The sequence below is a fragment of the Ursus arctos genome, unplaced genomic scaffold (genome assembly GCF_023065955.2).
Source record: "Ursus arctos isolate Adak ecotype North America unplaced genomic scaffold, UrsArc2.0 scaffold_29, whole genome shotgun sequence".
Classification (NCBI taxonomy): Eukaryota; Metazoa; Chordata; class Mammalia; order Carnivora; family Ursidae; genus Ursus; species Ursus arctos.
Genome location: NW_026622974.1, coordinates 15,241,356 through 15,268,408, shown reverse-complemented (window position 1 = coordinate 15,268,408; position 27,053 = coordinate 15,241,356). Strand labels below are relative to the sequence as shown.

Below are 27,053 nucleotides of genomic sequence, written 5' to 3'. Positions count from 1 at the left end.
GAAGCCAAAGTATACTGGTACCATAAGATACCAACACACACAAAAGGCAATCGGATAGGAAAAAGGAACAATGGATTCACAAAAAAGCAGAAAACAATAAACAAATTGTTAATAGTAAATCCTTAGTTTCAGTAATTACTTTAAACCTAAATGTATTAGATTTTTCAATCAAAAGGCAAAGAGAGACTAAATGGAAAACTAAACAAAACAAAAACAAGATCCAACAATATGCTGCCAGTAAGAGACTCCCTTTAGCCTTAAAAACAAAGAGACTGAAAAAGTAATGGAAAATCTCATTTCACTGTTAACATCAAAAAAGCAGAGGGAGTTATAGTAGACAAAATAAGCTTTAAAAATAGTAAAAAGTTACAATAAACGCCATTATGCAATGCTAAAGGGGTCACTCAGGAAGATGCCTTTCCCTTAAGATCAGGAACATAACGACAAGGATGCCCACTCTCGCCATTATTATTCAACATAGTACTAGAAGTCCTTGCAACAGCAATCAGACAACAAAAAGGGATCAAAGGTATCCAAATCGGCAAAGAAGTCAAACTGTCTCTCTTCACAGATGACATGATACTCTATATGGAAAACCCAAAAGAATCCACTCCCAAACTATTAGAAGTTATAGAGCAATTCAGTAATGTGGCAGGATACAAAATCAATGCTCAGAAATCAGTTGCATTTCTATACACGAATAATGAGACTGAAGAAAGAGAAATTAGGGAATCCATCCCATTTACAATAGCACCAAAAACCACAGACTACCTTGGAATTAACTTAACCAGAGACATAAAGGACCTATATTCTAGAAACTACAAATAACTCTTGAAAGACATTGAAGAAGACACAAAAAGATGGAAAAATATTCCATGCTCATGGATCGGAAGAATTAACATAGTTAAAATGTCCATGCTATCCAGAGCAAGCTATACTTTCAATGCTATCCCGATCAAAATACCGATGACATTTTTCAAAGAACTGGAACAAGTAGTCCTTAAATTTGTGTGGAAACAGAAAAGGCCCTGAATCGCCAAGGAATTGTTGAAAAGGAAAAACAAAGCTGGGGGCATCACAATGCCGGATTTCAAGCTGTACTGCAAAGCTGTGATCACAAAGACAGCATGGTACTGGCACAAAAACAGATACATAGACCAATGGAACAGAATAGAGAACCCAGAAATGGACCCTCGGCTCTTTGGGCAACTAATCTTCGACAAAGCAGGAAAAAACATCCAGTGGAAAAAAGACAGTCTCTTCAGTAAATGGTTCTGGGAAAATTGGACAGCTACATGCAAAAGAATGAAACTTGACCACTCTCTCACACCATACACAAAGATAAACTCCAAATGGATGAAAGACCTCGATGTGAGACAGGAATCCATCAAAATCCTAGAGGAGAGCATAGGCAGCAACCTCTACATTATTTATTTGACAGAGCCACAAAGGCCACAGCAACCTTTTTCATGACACATCTCCAAAGGCAAGAAAAACAAAAGATAAAATGAACTTGTGGGACTTCATCAAGATAAAAAGCTTCTGCACAGCCAAGGAAACAGTCAAAAAAACTAAGAGGCAGCCCACAGAATGGGAGAATATATTTGCAAATGATGCTGCAGATAAAAGACTGGTATCCAAGATCTACAAAGAACTTCTCAAACTCAATACACGAGAAACAAATCATAAAATGGGCAGAAGATATGAACAGACACTTTTCCAATGAAGACATGCAAAATGTTCAAAATCATTAGCCATCAGGGAAATTCAAATCAAAACCACACTAAGATACCACCTTACTCCAGTTAGAATGGCAAAAATTGACAAGGCAAGAAACAAAAATAGTTGGGAGAGGATGTGGAGAAAGGGGATCCCTCCTACATTGTTGGTGGGAATGCAAGTTGGTACAGCCACTCTGGAAAACAGTGTGGAGGTCCCTTAAAAAGTTAAAAATGGAGCTACCCTATGACCCAGCCATTGCACTACTGGGTATTTACCCCAAAGATACAGACGTAGTGAAGAGAAGGGCCATACGCACCCCAATGTTCATAGCAGCATTGTCCACAATAGCTAAATCATGGAAGGAGCCGAGATGCCCTTCAGCAGATGACTGGATTAAGAAGTTGTGGTCCATATATACAACGGAATATTACTCAGCTATCAGAAAGAACGAGTTCTCAACATTTGCTGCAACATGGACGGCACTGGAGGAGATAATGCTAAGTGAAATAAGTCAAGCAGAGAAAGACAATTATCATACGGTTTCTCTCATCTATGGAACATAAGAACTAGGAAGGTCAGTAGGAGAAGAAAGGGATAAGAAAGAGGGGGTAATCAGAAGGGGGAATGAAGCATGAGAGACTGTGGACTCTGAGAAACAAACTGAGGGCTTCAGAGGGGAGGGGGGAGGGGAATGGGATAGGCTGGTGATGGGTGGTGGGGAGGGCACGTACTGCATGGTGCACTGGGTGTTATACGCAACTAATGAATCATGGAACTTTACATCAAAAACCAGGGATGTACTGTATGGTGACTAACATAATATAATAAAAAAATTTTTTTTTAAAAAGAACCCTTATCAACAAAATTATAAATGAGAAAGGAGACATTACAACAGCTAACATAAAAATATAAAGGAATACAAGAGGCTACTCTCATCAATATATGCCAACAACCTGGACAATCTAGCAGAAGTGGTGTAAAATTCTTTAAAATCCTAAAAAAATTGGCTGAGGAGGTAAAAAGATCTCCACTCTTAAAACCAAAATACATTGATGAATGAAAGTGAAGACACATGAATAGGAGTGTATCCTGTGTTGATGGATTAGAAAAATATCAAAATGTCAGTATTACCAAAAGCCATTTATAGATTCAATACAATGCTTATCAAGATCTTAGTGGCTTTTTTTTTTTTTTTAAATAGAAAAGCCTATCCTAAAATTTGGAACCACAAAAGATGCTGAATTTTTTCAAAGCAATCCTAGAAAAGGAGACATCATACTTACTGTTTTCAAAATGTACAACAAAGCTGTAGAAATCAAAACAGTATGATACTAAATACTTAGAAATAAACTTAACCAAGAAGGTAAAAGATCTATACTCTAAAAACTCAAACACTGGTGAAAGAAATTGAAGAAAAAAACCAAACAAATGTCAAGATATTCTGTGTTCTTGGACTGGAAGAATTAATATACTTAAAATGTCCATACAACCCAAAGCAATCTATGGGTTCAGTGCAATACTTTTCAAAATTCCAAAAGCAGTCTTCTGTAGAGGTAGAATAATTATAAAATTTGTATGGAACCACAAAAGGTCCCAAATAGCCAAAACTTGAGAAAGAACAAGGCTGGTGTTATATGCAACTAATTAATCATTGAATACTACATCAAAAACGAATGATGTACTATACGTTGGCTACTTGGACTTGATTTAAAAAAAAAAAAAAGAGCAAGGCTGAAGACATCACAATGCCAGATTTGAAAATAAACGACAAAGCTGTAGTAATCACAACAGTATGCTACTGGCACAAAAATGGACATAATGGATCAGTGGAAGAAAATAGAGAGCCCAGAAATAAACCCACGCTTATATGATCAATTTATCTACAACAAAGATGTCAAGAATATACAATAGGGAAGAGACGCTCTCTGTAATAAATTGTGCTGGAAAAACTGAATACACACAGAAAGAATGATACTGGACCACTTTCTCACACCATACACAAAAATAAACTCAGAATGGATTAAAGACCTAAATGTGAAATCTGAAGCGGTACAACTCCTAGAAGAAAACAAAGGCAGTTATCTCTTTGACATCAGCCTTAGCAACATTTTTCTAGATATGTCTCCTCAGGCAAGGGAAACAAAACCAAAAATAAACTATTAGGACTACACCAACATAAAAAGCTTTTGCACAGTGAAACAAACCATAAAAATTGATAAGGCAATCTATGAATGGGAGAAGACATTCATAAATTATATTTGATAAAGGGTTAATATCTAAAATAAAGAAACTATGCAACTCAAAACCAAGTAATAATACAATTGAGAATTGGGCAGAGGATCTGAATAGACCTTTTTCAAAGAAGACCTATAGATGACCAACAGACACATGAAAAGATGCTCAACATGGCTAATCATCAGAGAAATACAAGTCAAAATCACAATGAGATACCAGACCTGTCAGACTGGTCAGAATGGCTAGGATCAGAAAGAAATATGTGTTGGTGGGATGTGGAGAAACAGAAACCCTCATGTCCTGTTGGTGGGAATGCAAATTTGTGCAACCAATTACAGAGGTTGGTCACAGAGTACAGAGTAGAAATGCCATATATTCTTCTATTAATTCCACTAATGAGTGTTTACCCAAAGAAAATGAGAAAACTAATTTGAAAAGATACATGCACCCTCTGTTTACAGCATCATTATTTACAGTAACCAAGATATGGAATTAACCCAAGTGCTCTTCCATAAATGAATGGATAAAACAAAATGTGGAATATAATTCAGCCATTAAAAAGAATGAGGTCTTTCTATTTGCAACAATATGGAAGGATCTAGAGGGCATTATGTGAAGGGAACTAAGTCAGACAGACAAAGACATATGCTCTATGATTTCACTTATATGTGGAATTTAAAAAAAAAAAAAAAAGCAGAAACAAATTCCTAAATAGAACAAACATGATTGTGAGAGGAAAAAGAGGTGAAAGATGAGCAAAATGAGAAGGGGAGTGGGAGATACAGGCTTCTGGTCATGGAGTGAGTAAGTGATGGGGATAAGAGGCACAACATAGGGAATATAGTCAATGGGATTGCAGTAGCCTTGTATGGTGACAGATGGTGGCTACAACTTGTGGTGGGCATAAAGTTGTCAAATCACTGTTGTACACCTGAAACTAACGTAACATTGTCAGCCATACTTTAACTAAAAAAATAAATACAATAAAGGTAAAAGGAACAGTATAGTACTGGCATTAAAATGATATATATAGATCAATGGAACAAAATTGATAGCCAGAAATAAACCCAAGAAATATGTTCAACTATTTGTCCAGTTTCCAAGAATACTCAATGGAGAAAAGATACTCTCTGAAATAAATGGTGCTGGGATAATTGGATATTCACATGAAAAAGAATGAAACTAGACACTTGTATTATACCACTCACAAAAAGGAACTCAAAATAGATTAAAGACTGAAATGTAAAATGTGAAACCATGAAAGTTCTGGAAGAAAACAGGAAAGAAAGCTCCTTAACACAGATCTTGACAATGTTATTTTGGATAGGATACCTAAAGCACAAGCAACAAAATAAAAAATAAACAAGTGGGACTATATCAAACTAAAAAGTGTCTGCACAGCACAATAAACTATCAACAAAGTAAAAAGACAACCAATGGAATGGGAACAAATAATTGCAAAACATAGTGGATAAGGAGTTAATATCTAAAAGATAGAAGGAACTCCTACAATAGAAAATAGCAATTTGCCCATTTAAAAATGGGCAAAATACCTGAGCAGACATTTTTCCAAAGACCAAATGCAAATGCCAACAGATGCATTTCACTCAACATCACTAATCACTAGGGAAATACAAAACTAAACCAGAATGAGATATTACTTTATGCTTGTTAGAGTGGCCATCATCAAAAAGACAAGAGATAACCAATGCTGGTGAGGATGTGGAGAAAAGGGAACCATTTTGCCCTTTGCTGGGATCGTAAACTGGTATAGTCACTATAGAAAAAAGAATAGGGTATTCTCAAAAACTTAGAATTACTTTATTATCCAGCACTGCTACTTCTGGGGAATACATTCAAAGAAATAAAAATAGTAATCTGAAATATGTGAACTACTCATTCAGTGAGGTTTTATTTCTTTTTTCCATTTCTGATAATTTATACCATTTTATGAATTTTCATTTCACCTAACTATTCAGATATATTGGTATAACCATTTCATCTGCACCCCCATGTGCACAGCACTAGTATTCACCACAGTCACGATATGGAAACAGCTTCAGTGTTCATTGACAGATCAGTGGATAAAGAAGTTGTAAAATACACAATGTGAAATATTCAGCCATAAAAAACCAAACCTCTTCCATTTGCGACAACATACATGGACTTTGAGGACCTTATGTTCAGTGAAATAAGGCAAAGAGAAAGGGAATACCATATAACCTCACTTATATAGGAATCCAAAAACAAACAAAAACCTACAAGAAAAAAAAACCAAGTTCATAAAAAAAAAATCAGTTTGTGGTTATCAGAAGTGAGGGAAGGGGAGAAGGGAAATTGGGGAGCTATCCTTAAAATGTGTAAGCTTCAAGTTATAAGATAAAAAGGTACTGGTGATGTATATAGCATGTGGACTATAGTTAACATTTATATATCTCATACAGCAGTGTTAAGAGTAGAAGAGTTCTTATCACAAGAAAAGTTTTATTCTTTTTTTGCTTTTCCTTTTTAATGTATCTGTATGAGATGATGGATGCTAATTAAACTTATTATTGTAATTATTTCCCAATATATGTAAGTCAAGCCATTATGCTGTAACCTTAAACTAATGCAGTCATGTATGTTAATTATACCTCAATAAAACTAGGAAAAATTAGTTTAATGATAATTAAACAAGATTCATTTCAAATGCAAATTTTCATTCCGCATAAGACAAGGAGAATGACCTGCAGTGCAGTGGTGCCTCACTAACGATTTGAGAGTTTTGCTACCTCATCAAAAATCTAAACAAATATGTAAAATGTTTAAACATCTGTGTGATGACTAACCTAGATTCGTGTCTGTTTTTAGATTTCCTTTAAACAATATTTTCATCTTCAAGAACTATTTTGGTTACAGGCAATGTTTGGGTAATAACTCTCATTTTTAACACATATTTGTTCTTTTATAATCCGTTCACCCAAAGGTGTTACTGCTCTGTAAATTTTTAAGACGTCACTCTACCCTGTCTCACAGATAAATCCCTAAGTTCATTCACATCTACTCCTTTTTTATTTGTTCTTTCATTTTTTTCTGTTTTAAATTCATGTGGAGATTTTGCGGTTTCTTCGTAACTTCTATAAATAATTTGTTACTGTTCTGTGACAATTTGAATAGCTTCAGGAGCTTCTTCACATCTCACTTTCTATGTCATAAGGAGAGAAGGTGGAAGGAATGTACAATGTTACAGTAAACAAAACATAGTAAGAAAAAGGTATGCCAACATATTTGAAAAATTAGGTGAAAAGAAACTTCATACAATGATATAAATGATCAGAAATGGAAAAAAATAAATAGATCTGCATTGAAATAGTAGTTTAAATTTTTTCCACAATGAAAAAAACATCAGACCCAGATGCTTTTATGGGTAAGTTATATTGAACATAAAGAAAGTAGTTTCTGTATTACACAGATGTTTTCAGACAATATTGAAATACAGTACCTACCTAATTTCATTTAAGATTTTATTTATTTATTTGGCAGAGACAGAGAGAGAAAGCGAGCGCAAGCAAGGGGAGTGGGAGAGAGAGAAGCAGCCTCCCTGCTGAGCTTAGAGTCTGATGCGGGGGCTCTACCCCAGGTCCCTGGGATCATGACCTGAGCCAAAGGCAGCACTTAACCAAATGAGCCACCCAGGTACCCCCCCATTTCATTTTATAAGTAATATGCTTCTAGTTCCCAAATTAGTCAAGGACAGTATATAAAAGGACAATTATGGCCACTCTCACTTATGAACATTGATGTCATATCCTAAATAATAAACAAAATACAGTAATATATAAAAAGATAACTCATCAACAAAGAACTTTGTTTTATTCCAAGAATTCAAGTTAGGTTCAACATTAGAAAATGTATTAGGAATCACTACTTTAAAAATTTAAAAAAAGAAGACATTGTTACCTCAGTCTATAATATGTCTACACCATACATTTGGTGCTCAGTGTTTCTCACTATTCAATTTTTGTTTGCTTGCCTAAAATTTAAAAACAAGTCTTAAGCACTAGGGGAGCAAATTCTTAAGTTGCTTCAGGTGCAGCTGCAGTTATTGAGGCCCCAGTGTGATACTAGATGCTCAATTCCACTGTTCTCCCAAATCATTTCATGAATCCAGTATAACCTTGTCAACAAATCCTTCAAGAATGTTACAAGAAGGAAAAAATCACAGTCAAAACTATTTCATGATATCCTAAATAAAATCCTTTGAATGCACTCCACTGACATTAAAAAGAAAACACTAATCTATTTCCACCAAGTTAGATTTATTCCAGAAATTTTAGTAAAACATTCTAAAATCAATCAGTGGAATTATCACAATAAAAAAGAGAAATCTTATGATCATCTCAAGTGATACAGAAAATTATTCAACATACTTAAAGTAGGAGGTTCTATCCAGTTCAGTAAAGGAAAAGAACTTATAGGGTATACAGATTGGAAAGGAGGACATAAAATTTTCATTATTTCAGATGTTATCGCATATTCAAAATCTTAAAAGAATTTTTAGATAAATTATTAAAATCAGTAATTCTGTTTAAGAAGACAGAATACAAAGACTATACACAAAAATCAACAGTATTCCTATATATACACCAATAAATACTTCATTACGAAATGAAATTTCCCATGGTAGTAGTATTAAATTATCAAATAAGGCGTAAATCTAACCACAGACATGTGCTATTGCTTTGTAGAAGGTAACATAGTGTTTTATGGAAAGAAGTTCTAAATATTGAGAGAGAAACTTCTGGCATGAAAGATTTAGTATTGTACAAATACTGGTTTTTACCGAATTGATCTATACATTCAATGCAAGCCCAATACAATTTCCAGCAGATTTTGTTTGTTTGGGGTGGGGGGAGGTTGGTGAAAATTGACAAGTATATTTCTAAAATTGATGTTAGCCTGCAGATGATCTATAGTCAAGGTAATCTAAAAGAGGAATTTCAAATCTGGAGAACATATCAGATTAATGTTGTTATAAGGATAAAAATCAAGAAGATAGCAAAGTAATAATGCAAGGATAGATACATGAACCAAAATGACAAAATAGAAAGCTTTTGAAAAAAGAGACTCAAATAGTTACTTGCTTTGTGATAAAAGCATCAATACAATTTAGTGAGAAAAATGATCTTTTCAATAAATGGTGCTTGTTCAATTGGATATCCACATAGGAAAAAAAAAAAAATCTTAACCCTTACCTCACACTATACACAAAATCAAGTCCTGATAACTTCTAAATCTAAGTGTGGAAGTAAATAACATGAAAGAAAATGATTTTCATAGACAGATTTATTACATAATAAAGAGTTAAGATAGAAAAAGATCAATGAGCGGACATTAAAATTAGAATTTTCTGTCCATAAAAAAGATATATTATAAAACCCTGATATCAGCTCCACATGTAAAGAGCTTGGAATCATCACCCTCATCCTTAAAATAAGAAAAAAAATCTAACAAAATAAATGACTTTTCTTGGACCCATCAGAGAACTGAGATTGCAGGGCAAGCTTCTGTCCTGAAATCTGGAGATAGACAAATCCAGAGATGCACAACTGAGGGAGACCTCCTTACCTGTTAGAAACACTTAAACAATACTTTTGACAAACTGCTGGAGGCTAAGCGTGAATAAGCAGGAGGGGGAGAAAGTCCTAGAGCCAGTCTATCCTAGAGTCATCACAATTTCTTGAGTTTTACCCCAAGGAACCCCACCAAGTTCTAATAGCAAGGAGCTGAGAAGGATCTTCCTGTGGTTTAGGCAAGGAGAGCAGAAGAATATTCACTATGTAATATGACCAGAGCATTTTCTCTTCAAAGGCCTATTCTCCAGGGAAGAAGACCTTACCAGAGCCTCATCCCAGCTGGGGAAGGATATCCATCCCACTCCAGTCCCTGCCAGACTTCATGTCTTACTAACATAGTAGGGAAAAAAAAAAAAAAGATACTGCTGGAGAAACACTTGCGAAGGTCATCTCCACACAGGGTCACTAAAAGTCTGAGACTCTTAAGATTATAAAATGCTTTCCTTCCCCTACACCTGATCATCACACCAACAAGTCCTCAGCATACTAGCACTGAATTAAAGCTGAAAGGGCTACAAGTTATAAACTCTCTTTAAAGAGGAATACTTAGGGAATCCCACATAAAGAGGGAAGACAAAATCAAGGAAAATAGAGAAATTTGAAGCCTCTGGTTATTACAATTAACAGTAAACATTCGAAACAGCCAAACTCCTTGCTAGACTAACAAATTCTCTCCGGTGTTCAGCCTATTTACCTTAGTTTCTGTCATCAGATACATGTCTGGCTTTCAACAACAGCAACAACAACAACAAAAAATCACAAGAGAAACCAAAAGCCAAGAATACAGAAAACAAAGCCTAAAGACACAAAACATCAGAACCAGACTCAGATACAATAAAGATGTTAGAATATTCAGACAGGGAATTTAAAGTAACTATAATTACAATGTTAAGAGCTTTAATGGCAAAAGTAGAAACATGCAAAAAAGAGTTGTGAATATAGCAGAGAGATGGAAACCCTAAGAAGGAATTGAAAGGAAATTCAAGGGGGGAGGAAAGTAACAGAAATGAAGAATGCCTTTGACAGATTCATCAGTAGACTGCACATGGCCAAGGAGAGAATCGGTGAGCTTAAAAATATGTCAAAAGAAGCTTCATAAAACTGAAATGCAAAGAGAAAAATAATGGAAAAAAATTAAAAGTGATTATACAACAACTATGAGACAATTTTAAAGGTGTAACATATGTTACTGGAATATCAGAAGGAGAATAAAAAGAGAACAGAGTAGAAGAAATATCTGAAGCAATACCTGAGGATATTTCAAAATTAATGGCAGACACCAAACCACAGATCCAAGAAATGCAGAGAACACCAAGCTGGATAAATATAAAAGTATATCTATGCCTAGCCATATCATATTCAAATTGCAGAAAACTAAAGACAGAGAAAACCTTAAAAGAAGCCAGAGGAAAATAAACATCTTACTTGTATAGAAACATAAGAATTACATTGGATTTCTCATTAGAAACCATGCCAGCAAGAGGAAAGTAGGGTGAAATATTTAAAATGTTGAAGGAAAAACCCTACAATTCTAGTGCTCTGTATTCAAAAGAATTACTCTTCAGAGGTGTTAGAGAAACAAATGCTTTCTCAGGCAAAAACTGTTGGATTTCATCATCAATAAATTGCCTTACTAGAAATGTGAAAGATATTCTTCATCGATAAGGAAAATTATGTATGTCCAAAAAATCAGACCTACATCAGAAAGGAAGAGCAGAGATGCAATAAATGAAAGTAAAATACAATTTTTTAATTCAAAATACTCTTAATACAGCTAATAGACAACTATTTGTTCCAAGTAATAATAGATACAAAGTATAGAGTAATTTTAGCCTAAAGATAAATGAAATGAATGACAGCAATGTTATAAGGGATGGGAGGGAGAACGTGGGAATATTCTAAGGTACCGGCAAGCACTACACATAAGTGCTATCAAATTACTCGAAGGTGAATTTAGACAGTTAAAAACATGTATTGGAAAGTCTAGGGAAATCAGGAATTATATGCAACTAGTGAATCGTTGGAACACTACATCAAAAACTAATGATGTACTATATGTTGGCTAACTGAACATAACAATTTTTTAAAAATATCAAACCTACACTGATTTAAAAGAAAGAATTATAATTGATATACTAAGAGATACAATAGAGTCATATAAAATGCTCAGTTAAACCAGAGAGAGCTGAAAAAGATGGAGAAAATTTTTTTAAAAAATGCAATGAATAGAACACATTTTCAAACATGGTGGATATTAATCCACCTATATTCTCTAATCATTTCAAATGTATTTGTATATACATTTTATATATATTGTATATACATTAATACGTATAATATTAATGCACCAATTTGAAGGCAGAGATTGTCAGAGTGGATTAAAAATAAGACCCAACTATTTGTTGTCAACCAGAAATCCCCTTCAAACATGAAGACTCATATATACATACCATACTAAAAGCAATCAAATGGGAGGTGGGTAGCAATATTAATTTCAGACAAAGCAGACTTCACAACAAGGAAAATTACCAGGGATAAATAGGGATATTAATAATGACAAAAGGGGAAATATCCAAGAAGAAATAACAATTGCAAATATATATATGGATCTAACAGCATGGCATCAAAACTTGAGGCAAAACTGACAGAGGTAAAACAAGAAATAGACAAGGCCCCTATTATATTTGGAGACTTTGACATACCTCTTTCAGTAATTTATAGCTCAAGCACGCAGACAATCGGTAAGGATAGAGTTGATCTGAACAGCACTATCAACCAGTTTATTCTAATTGACATTTATAGAACATTCCGCCCCAAAAGAACAGGATACATACTAATAAAATATGTTAATAATTAGGAGTAATTGGTTGTGGTAATTGGGTACAGTTAATATAATTCTAGATACTGTATTCACATTTTTCAGAAAATCTAAAGCTGCCCTAAAATACTAAATTTATTAAAACAAAAAAACTGCATTAGGAAAGTGAAAAAAAAAAACTACAATGTAGGGAAAGATATTTGTAATTCATATATTTGACGAAGGAATAGTAATACTGATCACATGTAGAACTTCTACTAACTTATGAAAAAATAAATATTAGGATGCTTGGGTGGCTCAGTCAGTTAAGCATCTGCCTTCATCTCAGGTCATGATCCCAGGGGCCTAGGATCTAGCCTGGCATCAGGCTCCCTGCTCAGCAGGGGGTCTGCTTCTCCCTTTCCCTTTGCCCCTCCTCCCCACTCGTGCTGTCTTGCTCGCTCGCTCTCTCAAATAAAATCTTTAAAAAAAAGAAAAAAAGATTAAAAACTCAATAGGATAATGAACAAATGAGTTGAAGAGACATTTTACAATAGAAGGTTTACTAATGGCCATTAAGATATGAAGAGGTACTCAACTCCATTAATCGTCAGAGAAATGTAAATTAAAGCAACAGTGAGATACCACTGGATAGGCACAAGAATTGCTAAAATTATAAAGTCTGGTAAGTATTGGCAAGAATTTTGAACAGATGACACTCTCACACAGTGCTGGTGGAAGTTTAAATTGATGCCACCACTTTTTAACATGTGCCTACTTTAAAACTCAGCAATTGCATTATTCTTAAATACATACCAACAGAAATGTATATGCTTACTCACCAAAAAAATATGTTCAAGAATTTTCATACTAATACTGTTTGTAATAGCCCAAAGTTGGAAGTAACTCAAATGTACGTGAGCAATAGAACTTACATAGATGGTGGTATCTACAGATATCATTTATGAGAATGAACAAAACGCCCCTACATACAGCGTGTTTGAATTTTAAGAGAACTTGATGAGCAAGAGAAGACAGACATGATAAAGTATATATTATATTACATTTACATAACATTCAAAAACATGGAAAACTCATCCACAGTGATGGATGTTAAGATGGGAATAGCATAAAGTGGGAGGGGGCGTGTCAGAGGGGTGTCTTGGACTGGTAATATTTTATTTTCTGATATGGGTGGGCTTATGAACACTCATTGATCCATACACTTAACGATTTCTGCTCTTTTCTATATGTATGTTATACTTAAAAAGTTCTCTTTAAAAAAAAAAAGCAAAATGAAAGAAACAAGTAGGAAAATGGTCAAAGGACTACATTAGGTATTATACACAAAAGGGAACACAAATGCCACAGAAACATAAAATACATATTCAACCGTATTATTAATCAGAAAAAAGCAAATGAAAACAAGCAATCCCATTGTATACTTAGTATCTTGCCAAACATCTCAAAGTCAGACATATCCAGGGTTGGATATCCGGAATCTCAGTGCTGGTAACGATGTCAGTTGACAGAAAATCTCCCATACTGCTAATGAGAATATGTGGTGATACAACCACTTTAGAATAAGGTTGGCTCTTTATAGTAATTTTGACCATGTCCATACCCCATGATCCAGCAACTCATTCTGAGATAGAAACTTAGAAAATCTCTTGCATGTACAGAACACACAGCAAAAGAGGTTGTAGCAAACTGTTAATAATAAAACCTGATTCGGCCCCAACTTCCATCTCAAATGAATTCGGTAAAGTAGGGCATGTTGACACAATGAAATACGCTCTGATAAGGAATATCTAGAGCTGTGTGCAATCACAGGATTCATCTCAAAAAGCTAATAATGGGTGAAGAAAAGCAGATTATTAAAGAATACCTAACGCAATATTTCAGTTAGGTAAAGTTCAAAAAGAGACAAAATTAGCAATCATATTATACTGTAACACTCTAAAGAAAAAAGAATGATTTGCAGAATTTTCTGTAGGACAGGGGACATGTAATCAAGGAGAGCTTGCTTGCAGGGGGATTCAAAAATATTGGTGATTCTCTACTAAACTGTGCAGTAAGAAGTATGTTCATTTTATTATGTTTTAAACTGCTCACTTTAAACATGCTTTTTACATTAACAGTGACAAATTAAAAGTTAAAGAAAGAATGAAATATGTCAGTATAACCACATTTGGACTTTTGGCCATGAAATCCTGAACCAAAGCTAGCAATGAAAATATAAAACATTATTGTGTTAACTCCTACAGTTATTTTACGAAGTGTCCATCCACTGTCTTACAGCCCATGGTCATTTGAGAAGACAGTGGAGGGACCTATAGGGTAAGTCACCAGGACTATTTACACAACAAAAAATGTAGCTGGTAAAATATTCTCTACTGATGTTCCTGAAACCAGAGACCAGAAATTCACAGTGGAAATGAGACCCTTTACTTTTCTTGTGCCAACACAAACAACAATTACAGCGTCATATGAGAAAAGTTATAAGAAATATTGCTTGGTTTCAGTGGTTCAACCAAGTCAGCAGATTTCTGTAATTGTGGCAGACTGGACCCAAAAACTCAACAGTCTTCAGCAAGGAATGGCTCTTAGACATTAAACTGATCCCTGATAAAACAACCCCGGGGTCATGAGAAGGCTAGTCTGCCAATTTCATTTCACCATGGGACCCACTGACATCTGGTTCAGCTGCGGAAGCTGGAAAACTTCTTTAAAATTCTCTTGACAGTAAAAATGGACATGTGGAAAACATTCTAATCTGTTAATCTTTGGTGCTCCTGAAAAAGGGACATTTGGCTTTATACTTCATGATAATAAATATGAAACCTCCAGATCTAGCTGTAAATAACTTAATGGCACTTGAATAAAGAATAGAACTTTCATTTCCCAAATGTGCCAAAAGATGACTGTGCACCTGCATGACCCCCACCACGTAAGAAGCCCCCTGGATTATTTGTTTATGCTTCGTTTAGTAATTTGCCTCCTTTACTCTGGTTCCACTGGGCCAGCGAAAATTGCCAACAGTAGCAAGTGCTTTTCCTACCTTTCTGTCTGTCCTTCTCTCCCTGCTAACTAGCTGTCAAGCACTTCTCCTGCTCTTGCACTGAATATTTCAAATAATCAAAGGAATACAGCAATGCAAAGATTTTTGTATGTATATTTCCATGTTATCGATAACTAAGGGTCACTACATAAATGTCTGGCTTCAAGATCAGTGGACTGTAGAAGCTGCCTCTGTCTTGCAGTGTCTATACAAGGTATACAGAACAGTAGTAAACCACAGCCAAGATTCGGACTTGTTATTCCTCACTTCAGTTTCCACGTGGATTCTGCCTACCGCTCCCTACTTCATGTAGCATGTTCCCTTGCTTCAAATCGCTGTCATTTTAAGTGTGTTGAAAACTTTTTTCTCCAGTTTTGGGTTTTTTAATTTCCACTAAGCTCCTCCTTTCAGCATGAATATATTTGTCCCAATTTCAAAATACTATCCTAAAAGCCCTGGATTGAAACTCAAACATTTAGAGAATAAACGAAATATGCACAATTCAAAATACGTCTATAAATACATGCTACTTAAGAGGTTTGCTTTCTCTATCAAACATCTTGCATGGTCCCTAATCAAAATAAATATGCAAATACATAAACACATCATTTAAAAATAAAGCACAGCTATTACTTCTGGTAAGCCAACCCATTTTTTTCTGATTTTATCTATAGTATCTCAGCTCCTGAGTGGGAGAATATAGAAGAGTACTCATAAGCAGGGCTTCTGGAATCTAAATGTTTAGGTTCCAATGGACTCCACAGCTCTGCAGCTACCCCATGTTTCCAGACTGTAAATTTGGAATATTAATAATACATACTCATGAGCAGGATTAAATGAATGTGGTTACATATTAATCATTGGAAGTGTTATCTTTTCTCACTCTTCATATTTGGTCCATTTCTCACCTAACAGGCAGTCTAGCCTTCATACCAGAATCAGGAATATCATTCAGTCATTCCACCTTTCCACTGGAAGGTTGGCTTTTTTTTTTTTCTTTTTTTTAATGTGCTACTAGAAATTTTATTTTTTTTTAAATATTTTTTTATTATGTTAGTCACCATACAGTACATCCCTGGTTTTTGATGTAAAGTTCGAGGATTCATTAGTTGCGTATAACACCCAGTGCACCATGCAATACGTGCCCTCCCCACCACCCATCAGCAGCCTATCTCTAAGTCTGTGTCTGAGGTAGGTAATTAACTGGGTGTGGTAACATTGCATTATAAAAGAACTTTTCTGTGTTCCTCAGGAATTCATCAAACATCTGTTGAGCACCTTTTATAAGATACTGTCCTTTAAGAGAAATTAAGAAAACAATTCCATTTACACATCACCAGAAAAAATAAAATACCTAAGAATAAACTTAATCATGGAGGTGAAAAATCTATATTCTGAAAACTATAAAACACTGATTAAAGAAAGTGAAGAGACACAAATGGAAAGCTAGTCTATGTTCATGGATTAAGAGAATTAATATCATTAAAGTGTCCTTACTACTCAAAGCAGTCTATAGGTTCAATGCAATCCCCATCAAAACACCGACAGAATCTTTCACAGAGCTGGAGCAAATAATACTAAAATTTGTATGGAACCACAGAAGAACACAAATAGCCAAAACAATCCTGAGAAGGAAGAACAAAGCTAGAGTTATCACAATGCCAGATTCCAAGATTTACTATGAAACTAATCAAAATAGTATGGTACTGGCACAAAAATGGATGCATAGATTAATGGAAAAGAATAGAGAGCCCAGAAGTAAATCCACACTTACATGGTCAATTAATCTATAAAAAAGAAGGCAAGAATATTCATGCGATGGGGAAAGACAGTCTCTGCAATAAATGGTGCTGGGAAAACTGGACAGCTACATGCAAAGGATGAAACTGGACGACTTTCTCACACCACACACAAAAATAAATTCAGAATGGATTAGAGACCTAATTATAAGACATGAAACCATAAAAATCCTCAAAGAGAACAGACAGTAATCTCTTTGACATCAGCCTTTGCATCATTCTTCTAGATATGTCTCCTCAGGCAAGGGAAACAAAAGCAAAAATAAAATACTGGGACTACGGCAAAATAAAAAGCTCTAGCACGGTGAAGGAAACCATCAACAAAATGATATGGCTAGCTATTGAGTGGGAGAAAATATTCACAAATGATATAGCTGATAAGGAGTTAATATCCAAAATATTTAGGAACTTATACAACTCGACACCAAAAAAACAAATAATCCAATTAAAAATTGGCAAAGGACCTGAAAAGACATACGAAAAGATGCTCAGTGTGACTAATGATCAGGTAAATGCACAGCAAAATGACGATAACACATCACCTTCTATCTGTTAGAATGGCTAAAAGAAAAAAGAAAAAATAGCAAGGGTTGGCAAGGCTGTAGAGTAAAAAGAACTCTCATACGTTGTTGGTGAGAATTTAAATTGGTGCAAGAGTATGGAAAACAGTATGGAGATTTCTCAAAAAATTAGAGATACCAAATGATCCAGTAATCCCACTACTGGGTATTTACCCAAAGAAAACAAAAACACTGATTTGAAATGATATATGCAGTCCCATGTTTATTATAGCATTATTTTCAAAAGCTGAGATATGGAAGCAACCCAAGTGTCCATCAATAGATAAATGGATAAAGGGGCGCCTGGGTGGCTCAGTAGTTAAGCATCTGCCTTTGGCTCAGGGCATGATCCCGGGGTCCTGGGATTGAGCCCCACATTGGGCTCCCTGCTGCGAGCCTGCTTCTTCCTCTCCCACTCCCCCTGCTTGTGTTCCCTCTCTCGCTGGCTGTCTCTCTGTCAAATAAATAAATAAAATCTTTTAAAAAAATAAATGGGTAAAGAAGATGTCCTGTGTATGTATATATGTGTCATGTGTTTTATATATATATATTCTATTGTGCGTATACACACACAATATGTATATACATATATATACAGACAATATATACATATATATACTCACACGCGTATATATATATATATACACAATACATATACACTATATACACACACACACACACACACACACACACAATAGGATGTAACTCAGCCATCAGAAAGAATGGTATCTTGCTATTTTCAACAACATGGATGGGACTTGTAGGGTATAATGCTAAGTAACATAAGTTAGACAAATACTGTCTGATTTCACTTGCATAGGCAACCTAAAAAACAAACTAACAAACCAAAAAACAGTCTCTTAGATACAGAGAGCTGGTGGTTGCCAGAGGGGAGGTGAGTGGGGGGGATCAAAGAGATAAAGGAGATTGGGGTACAAACTTCCAGTCATAAAATAATTCATAGCAATGAAAAGTAGACTGCAGGGAATGTAGTCAATAATGTGATAATGTTGTATGCTGACAGAGGGTGATTATACTTACTGTGATGAGCACTGAGTAATGTACAGAATTATTAATAAGGTTATACCCCTGAAACTACTATAACATTGTATGTTAATTATACTTTAACTACAATGTATTGTAATTATAATATATTGTACTTTACTGGGTGGTAAAATTGGTTGTTATCTGACTTGTTTATCTGTGAGAGGGTATTGGCTCATTCATTTTCCAATAATTTCGAAATATTTAACTCCATTGTTACCTTATAAAGACAGTAAGAACTCACATTCTTAAAGTCTTTAGTGACTCCACTACATGTTTAAGTTCTCAAAATAGATCTCAAATCCTTGTTAGGCTGCCCTAGGCCTGCCACCACAGCCTTATCGCTTGTCGTGCTCCTCTTCACTCAAATCCTCTGGACTGGAGGCCTTCAAAAGGCTGTTCTTTATGGTACACTTTTTCCTCTATCTCTGGACAATCTTTGTCTTTTAAGTCACACTTTACAAAGAATTCCTTAACAGGCGTTCCTGGAATGTGCTCCTGTACCATATGGCATATCCCCGGTTTTGTTGCTGTTCGCACAGTATTTCCACTGCTGATTTCTTTTTTAATTTCAGCTTGAGGTATAATTGACCAAAATACATATATATATACACACACACACACACACACAGACACACACACACACTGAAGGTGTACATCATGGTGCTTTAAAAAATGTATACATTGTGAAAGGATTCCCCCCACATACCCACCACCTCACGTAACTTCTTTTTTTGGTGAGAACATAAGTTCTACTGTCTTAGCACATTTTACTTGTACAATTCAGTGTTATCAGAACTCACTCATAGCTAAAAGTTTGTACCCTTTTTCTAACTTCTATTTCCCTTACCCGCCCCCACCTCTGGTAACCACTTTTCTACTCTTGATCAGGTTTTGTTTGTTGGGTTTTTTGTTGTTGTTGTTAAGATTCTACATATAAGTGATATCACACAGTATTTGGCTTTCTCTGATTTATTTCACTTAGCATAATGACCTCAAGGTCCGTCCATATTGTTGGGAATGAGAGGGTTTCCTTCTTTCTCATAGCTGAAGAATATTTCATTGCATATATGTGCCAGATTTTCTTTATCCATTAATCAGTTCATTTAGGTTTTTCTGTATCTTAACTACTGTTAATAATGGGTTTCCAACATCATTAATCATCAGGAAAATGCAAATCAAAACCATGCTGAGCTATAACCTCATACCTGTTAGAATGGCTACCATCGAAAAGTCAAAAGGTAATAAATACTGGTGAGGATGTGGAACAAAGGGAAGCCTGGCACTGCTGGTGAGAATATAAATTGGTTTAGCCTCTGTGGAAAACAGGGTGGAGGCACCTCAAAAATTGAAAACCATATGATCCAGTAATCCTACTTCTGGGTATATATCTAAAGGAAATGAAAACAGTATTAAAGAGATATCTATACCTCCATGTTCTTTTTGTTTGTTTTTAAGATTTTACTTATTTGTCAGAGAGAGAGAGCACGCACAAGCAGGGGAAGCAGCAGGCAGAGGGAGAAGCAGGCTCCCGGATGAGCAAGGTGCCTGATGCAGGACTCAGTCCCAGGCCTCTGGGATCATGACCTGAGCTGAAGGCAGACGCTTAACCGACTGAGCCACCCAGGCACCCCTATACCTCCATGTTTACTGCAGCACAATGCACTGCTTACTTACAGGTCAGTGTTCCACTTACCAGTGAGGAAAAAGACTGTGTGTATCATGGTTAGTCACAATTTCTAGCACAGGGTCTAGCACATAGTATATGCTTAATGTTCAATACCTATCTTCAAAATGACTAAATATTACTAAGAATATACAGTTCCGATAGAAACACTCTATTTCTTACATCAATGATAAGGAATTTTTTTACTTGATTTCTTTGTGGAAAAGTAGGACTACCTGATACCACAATACCTAAGGATACAAAAAGAGCAGAACACATCTACTTAATGGGGGAATACTTGGGAAGTCTGTGAAGTGATTAAAAATTCAGAAGCTGAATTTTATTTATTTGTTTAGGTCTGCTGATTTTCCTTAAGTGAGCTCAGGCTGAATTATTTCAGTTTTAGTTGGTATTACATGTAAGATGGTGCAGGAATTAGGTAATATCCATTCAGGTAGCATGACAACTTAATAATAGGTGTCTATACAGAAGAAATCTGAAATGACTCTTGCTTGAAACATTTGCAAAAAAAAAAAATTCACAAAGAGAAAAATATATTCTAAAATAAATTTGAACTACGGGCATGGAAATCCATAAAATAATGTTTTTTACATGTGTGTAAGTACTTCTTAAAATTAGATCTTTATTAGTTGAAGCCATAATTTTATTCCAAAAATGTAGTTTTGTAGAAGAAGCAATTTTTCAGATGAGGAAAAATTACTTCATATATAGGCAAATTTTCAGGTGGAAAAGATGTTGTGGTAAGAACAAGGAAGTTACGAATAGTGCGACGGAATCTACATCCAGTTTTATGTTGTTGAAATATGAACTTCAAGATAATGGCAACATAAAGAAAATGGTAATGTAAATATAATGTAAGACAATGATAAAGAATGAGGTTGCACAACATATCCTGATGCCAAAACATGAAGGGCCTCACTAGCATTGGTAAGAATCTTGGATTTCATCCAGTAGGTGATAGAAAGCCACAAAGGATTTCAAGCGGGGAAATGATATTAGAACTTCAAGTTTGTATTTTAGAAAAATCTTTCTGGCAGATCTTTAGTGGGTCAATGTAAGGAACATAGGACGAGGCAGGTCAGGTGATAGTCTCTTTCAGTGAACCAAGAAAGAGTTACTGATAGCTTTGTGTATAGGGCATATACTATACAGAATAGGAGAAGAGGGCTATTGGAAATCTATGTAGGAGCTAATATTAGTAGGGCCTCGTGACTGGCTGAAAATGGAAGGCAGGGAAAAGAGAGAAAGGGGAGGGGGAGATGCATAGCTGATTCCCATGGTTTTTGCGGGAGTGACTGGATGGTCAATGATCAAACCACTGTCCCGTAGATATATTTAAATTGCTATTGCAGTCCTCCAGAGCAGAGAACAGTTGTGCCTGAACTATGGAAGAGGCAGTGGAAACAGAAGAATTAAAGCACAAGAGCCCTTTCAGGGACACCTGGGTGGCTCAGTCCTTAAGCTTCTGCCTTTGGCTCAGGTCATGATCCCAGGGTCCTGGAATCTAGCCCCACATTGGGCTCCCTGCTCAGCGGGGAGCTTGCTTCTCTCTCTGCCTGCTGCTCTCCCTACTTGTGCTCTCTCTGTTAAATAAATAAATAAAATCTTAAAATAAAAATAAAGCACAAGGTTGTCAGATTAGCTCAAGAAATGGAACTTCATCCTTTATTTCTTATGGCACTTAATGACAAAGCTCTTGTTCTTGATTTCGCACCTCATTCCCTTGAGCTACTGCTATTCTCAAGGTACATCCCTCATAAGCTTCCTACAAAACTGTTTCCCTCCTGCTTGGCTAGTGATAATGCCTCTTGATAAGTCAAAATAGTTTAGTCCATCAGACATAATTTTGCTCAAATTTCTGCTCCAGTAGCCATAAAGGTTTATGGAGTAGGGATCTAGGGCCCTCAATACTGAGCCTCAGAAGGTCTACAAATACAGTCTGCACTCAAGAATCTTAGAGTCTTGGATACTTTCATCCAGCTTTTATTTTCACCTTAATATATCTTAGGAAAATTATTAACTTTGTTAAAAAGAAACCACAGGCCCAAAATGGCATCACTTAGGTTAAGGCCCCAAGTCAGTAAATCAAGATTTAATACCTAACTTAACTGCAGTATCAACCCCTGAGGAATGTAAACTTTAACCAGTCAACATGGGAATTTCCTGGACAGCACTAGGAAATTTACTAATAGACCCCTTCTATTCTCCTTAGGAGGGTGACCTTGCTTAAAACAATGGATTCTTTGCTAATAATTTCATTTTTTTCTGCTCCCTCTCTACCTTTAAAAACTTCTTTTCTGTAGCCCTTTGGAGCTTCCCTCTACTTGCTACATGGGATGCTGCCTGATTCATTAATCTAGTTAGTAAAGCCAGTTGGATCTTTAAAAATTACTGTTGAATTTTTGTTATTTAACAACTTCCATTACTAATGATAGTACACCATAGAGATTAAGTGCAGTGGTTTGAGAGCCATACCAGCCTTAAAACATGCATGGCATAAATGCAAATATAAAAAAAAAAACTTAAAAAGTTTTAACAACACGGATTGTAAACTGTTATAAAATTGAAAAACTGTTACAGAATTGTTGTAAAATTGAAAAGAATGAATACAACATGACCAGTTGTTATGAACTGAATGTTTGTGCCCCACCCCAGCCAAGTCATATGTTGAAATCCTAAAGCCCATGTTACATTTTTAGGAGATGGGAACTTTTGGGAGGTAATTGGGTCGTAAGAATAGAACCCTCATCAGTAGCACTAGGTTCTTATGAGATGAAAGGAGATGGTTTTTCTCTTGATCGTGTAAGAATACAACATGAAGACAGCCATCTGCAAATCAGGAAGAGGGACCTCACCTCAGATCTGTTGGCACCTTGATGCTAGGTTTCCCAGCCTCCAGAACTGTGAGAAACAGATGGCTGTTCCGTGAGCCACACGGTCTATAGTATTCTGTTATAGTAGCCCAAACTGACTGACACACCAAGGTTTATACCAGGAATGAATGAAAGATTAGTTCAATATCACGACACTGATATAATTATAATATTAACAGATTAGAAGAGAAAACCATCTCTTTAGGCATGCAGACAACAGTTGATAAATACTTGTTCCTGATAAAACCACTTTAAAGTAGTTGGGAACCTTCCTGGAGCTCATGAATATTATCTATCAAAACCTTACAGTGAATATTATACTAAATAATTTTGTTAATTGAGCCTCTTTCTAAAACATCTGTCAATGTTTAGCACTGTAATAAATGTAGTAAAATAAGAACTTCTCAAACTCAATACACCAGAAACAAATAATCAAATAAAAAAATGGACAGAAGATATGAACACTTTTCCAATGAAGACATACAAATGGCTAACAGACACATGAAAAAAATGTTCAAAATTATTAGCCATCAGGGAAATTCAAATCAAAACCACCTTGAGATACCACCTTACGCCAGTTAGAATGGCAAAAATGGACAAGGCAAGAAACAACAGATGTTGGAGAGGATGTGGAGAAAGGGGATCCCTCTTACACTGTTGGTGGGAATGCAAGTTGGTACAGCCACTTTGGAAAACAGTGTGGAGGTCCCTCAAAAAGTTAAAAATAGAGCTACCCTGTGACTCAGCAATTGCACTACTGGGTATTTACTCCAAAGATACAGACGTAGTGAAGAGAAGGGCCATATGCACCCCAATGTTCATAGCAGCATTGTCCACAATAGCTAAATTGTCGAAGGAGCCGAGATGCCCTTCAACAGACAACCGGATAAAAAAAGATGTGGTCCATATATACAATGGAATATTACTCAGCCATCAGAAAAAAACAATTACCCAACATTTGCAGCAACATGGACGGGACTGGAGGAGATTATGCTAAGTGAAATAAGTCAAGCAGAGAAAGACAATTATCATATGGTTTCACTCATTTATGGAACATAAGAAATAGCAGGGAGATTGGTAGGAGAAGGAAGGGAAGAATGAAGGGGGGGTAAACAGAAGGGAGAATGAACCACGAGAGATTATGGACTTTGGGAAACAAACTGAGGGCATCAGAGGGGAGGAGGGTGGGGGGATTGGGATACGCCGGTGGTGGGTATTAAGGAGGGCATATATTGCATGGAACACTGGGTGTTATACGCAAACAATGAATCATGGAACACTACATCAAAAACTAAGGATGTACTGTATGTTGACTAACATAATAAAAAAATTTTTAAAAAGAAAGAAAAAGTAATTTAACTTTTTAACTTTAAAATTCAGGGGCACCTGGGTGGCTCAGTCAGCATCTGCCTTCAGCTCAGGTCATGATCCTAGGGTCCTGGGATCGAGCCCCACATTGAGCTCCCTGCTCAGCAGTGCGTTTGCTTCTCCTTCTTCCCCGGCTCCTCCTTCTGCTCATGTTTTCTCCCCCCCCTTCCAAATAAATAAATGGAATCTTAAAAAAAAAAACAAAAAAACTTAAAATATCATCTGTATTTTCAAATGGTTGATCATAATGATAAAATATATATTCTCTTGGATTTTCATGTAGACAGTCCTATCATTTGTAAGAACTGTTGTGTGGTAGTGAGAATGGGAATATATATAGTAATAAGAGTATTTAGCAAAGTTTCAGGCTGAAAAATATCCAAAATAACAGTACTCCTGCACAGAATAGTTATCAAGATATAACAGATTAAATAAAATATTCAAGTTAGCAACAAAAGAACTACAGAGTACTAGAAGAAACCAAATATGTGTTAAAACCAAATACATACTAAACCTTTGATGTAAAAACCTATACATATTAAAAATGATATTCAAGAAATACAAAGGGGTGAGGGAATGGGGGAATTGGGTGATGGGCATTAAGGACAACACATGATATGATGAGCACTGAGTGTTATATGCAACTGATGAATTATTGAACACTACATATGAAACTAATGATGTACTATATGTTGGATAACTGAATTTAAGTTAAAAACAAAGAAATACAAAGAAATCAGGACAAACAGCTAGATATATAATATTCACAGAGGAGAGAATTCAGTATCTTAAAGATGGCAAATTTCCCACTATTGATTTATAAAGTTTATGTTCTTTAAAATGATCCTAACAGCTTTGTTCATGAAACTTAAAAACTGTAAATGTTATGTGTGATATACCCAAACAACATCATGCTCAATGGTGAAAAGTTGAAAGTTTTTCCTCTAAGATTAGGAACAAGGCAGGAGTGTCCCCTCTTACCAGTTCTATTCAACATAGTTCTAGAAGTCCTAGCCAGAGCAATCAGACAAGAAATAAAAGACATCAAAGAAAGCAGCAAAACTCTCTTTGTTTATAGATGATTCTGTCTTATATACAGAACATCCTAATCTCCACCAAAACACTGCTAGAATTAATCAATGAATTCAGTAAAGCTGCATATCCTAAAACCAACAGATAACAATCGGGTTTCTATGCATTAACAACAAAACATCGAAAAATAAAACAATCCATAGTATCATCAAAAACATTAAAATACTTGGGAATAAATTTTAACCAGGAGGTAGTATATCTCTAAGACTTTGATGAAAAAAATTGAACAGAACACAACAAATGGAAAGATATCCTGTGTTCTTGGATTGAAAGAATTCATAGTTACAGTGTCCATATTGACCAAATCCATCTACAATTTCAGTGCAACCGCTATAAAAGTTCCAGTGTCATTATTCACAGAAATTAAAAAAAAAAAAAAAGGCTAACATGGACCCAAAGAACCAAAGCAGTCTTGAGAAGCAAGAGCAAAGGTTGAGGCATCATGATTTCTGATTTCAAACTCGAATATACAGCTATACTACAAAGCTAAACAGAATGTTTCTGGCATAAAAATAGACATATAGACCAGTGGAACAGAATTGAGAGCCCAGAAATAAGTTCTCGCATATGTGTTCAACTAATATTTGCAAGGGAGCCAAGAATCCTCAATGGGGAAATGATAGTCTCTTCAATAAATGATGTTGGGAACTGGATAACCACATGCGGAAGAATGAAATTGGACTCCTATCTTACACCACTCACAAAAATTAACTTGAAATGGATGCAACTCTTAGAAGACCTGAAACCTTAAAACTGCAAGAGGAAAACATAGGGAAAATCCTCCCTTACATTGGTCTTGGAAGCAATTTCCTGGATATGACATCAAAAGCACAAGCTACAAAGGCAAACTACAAGAAGCTCTTTGGGACTACATCAAACTAAAATGCTTCTGCACATCAAAAGAAACAATCAGGAAAATAAAAAGGCAACCCATGGAATGGGGGAGAATATTTGCAAATCACATATCTGATAAGGGATTGATATCTAAAATATATGAAGAACTCCTACAACTCAATAGCAAACAAACAACCCAATTAAAAAATGGGCAAAAAGGGGCCACCTGCGTGGCTCAGTCAAGCATCTGACTTTGTCTCCGCTCATGATCCCAGGGTCCTGGGATGGAGCCCTGCATCAGGCTCCTTGCTCAGTAGGGAACCTGTTTCTTCCTCTCCCTCTTCCCCCTGCTCATGCTCTATTTCA

At 35.7% G+C, this 27,053-nt stretch overlaps 1 protein-coding gene across 6 annotated transcripts in view; it reads left to right on the top strand.

Annotated features, from left to right (window-relative positions):
• The window catches only part of HMGCLL1 (3-hydroxymethyl-3-methylglutaryl-CoA lyase like 1), a 187,575-nt gene that overhangs the window by 129,927 nt on the left and 30,595 nt on the right, over positions 1 to 27,053 (top strand). Inside the window, exon 8 of one of the 6 annotated variants that reach the window (XM_057303973.1) lies at positions 20,292 to 26,759. The exons of the other annotated variants lie outside the window; for them this stretch is intronic. Coding sequence (XP_057159956.1) covers positions 20,292 to 20,372 — 81 coding nt within the window. The 3' untranslated portion in view covers positions 20,373 to 26,759. Of the gene's footprint in view, positions 1 to 20,291; positions 26,760 to 27,053 lie in introns of those variants that run through there. 6 annotated transcript variants of the gene reach the window in all.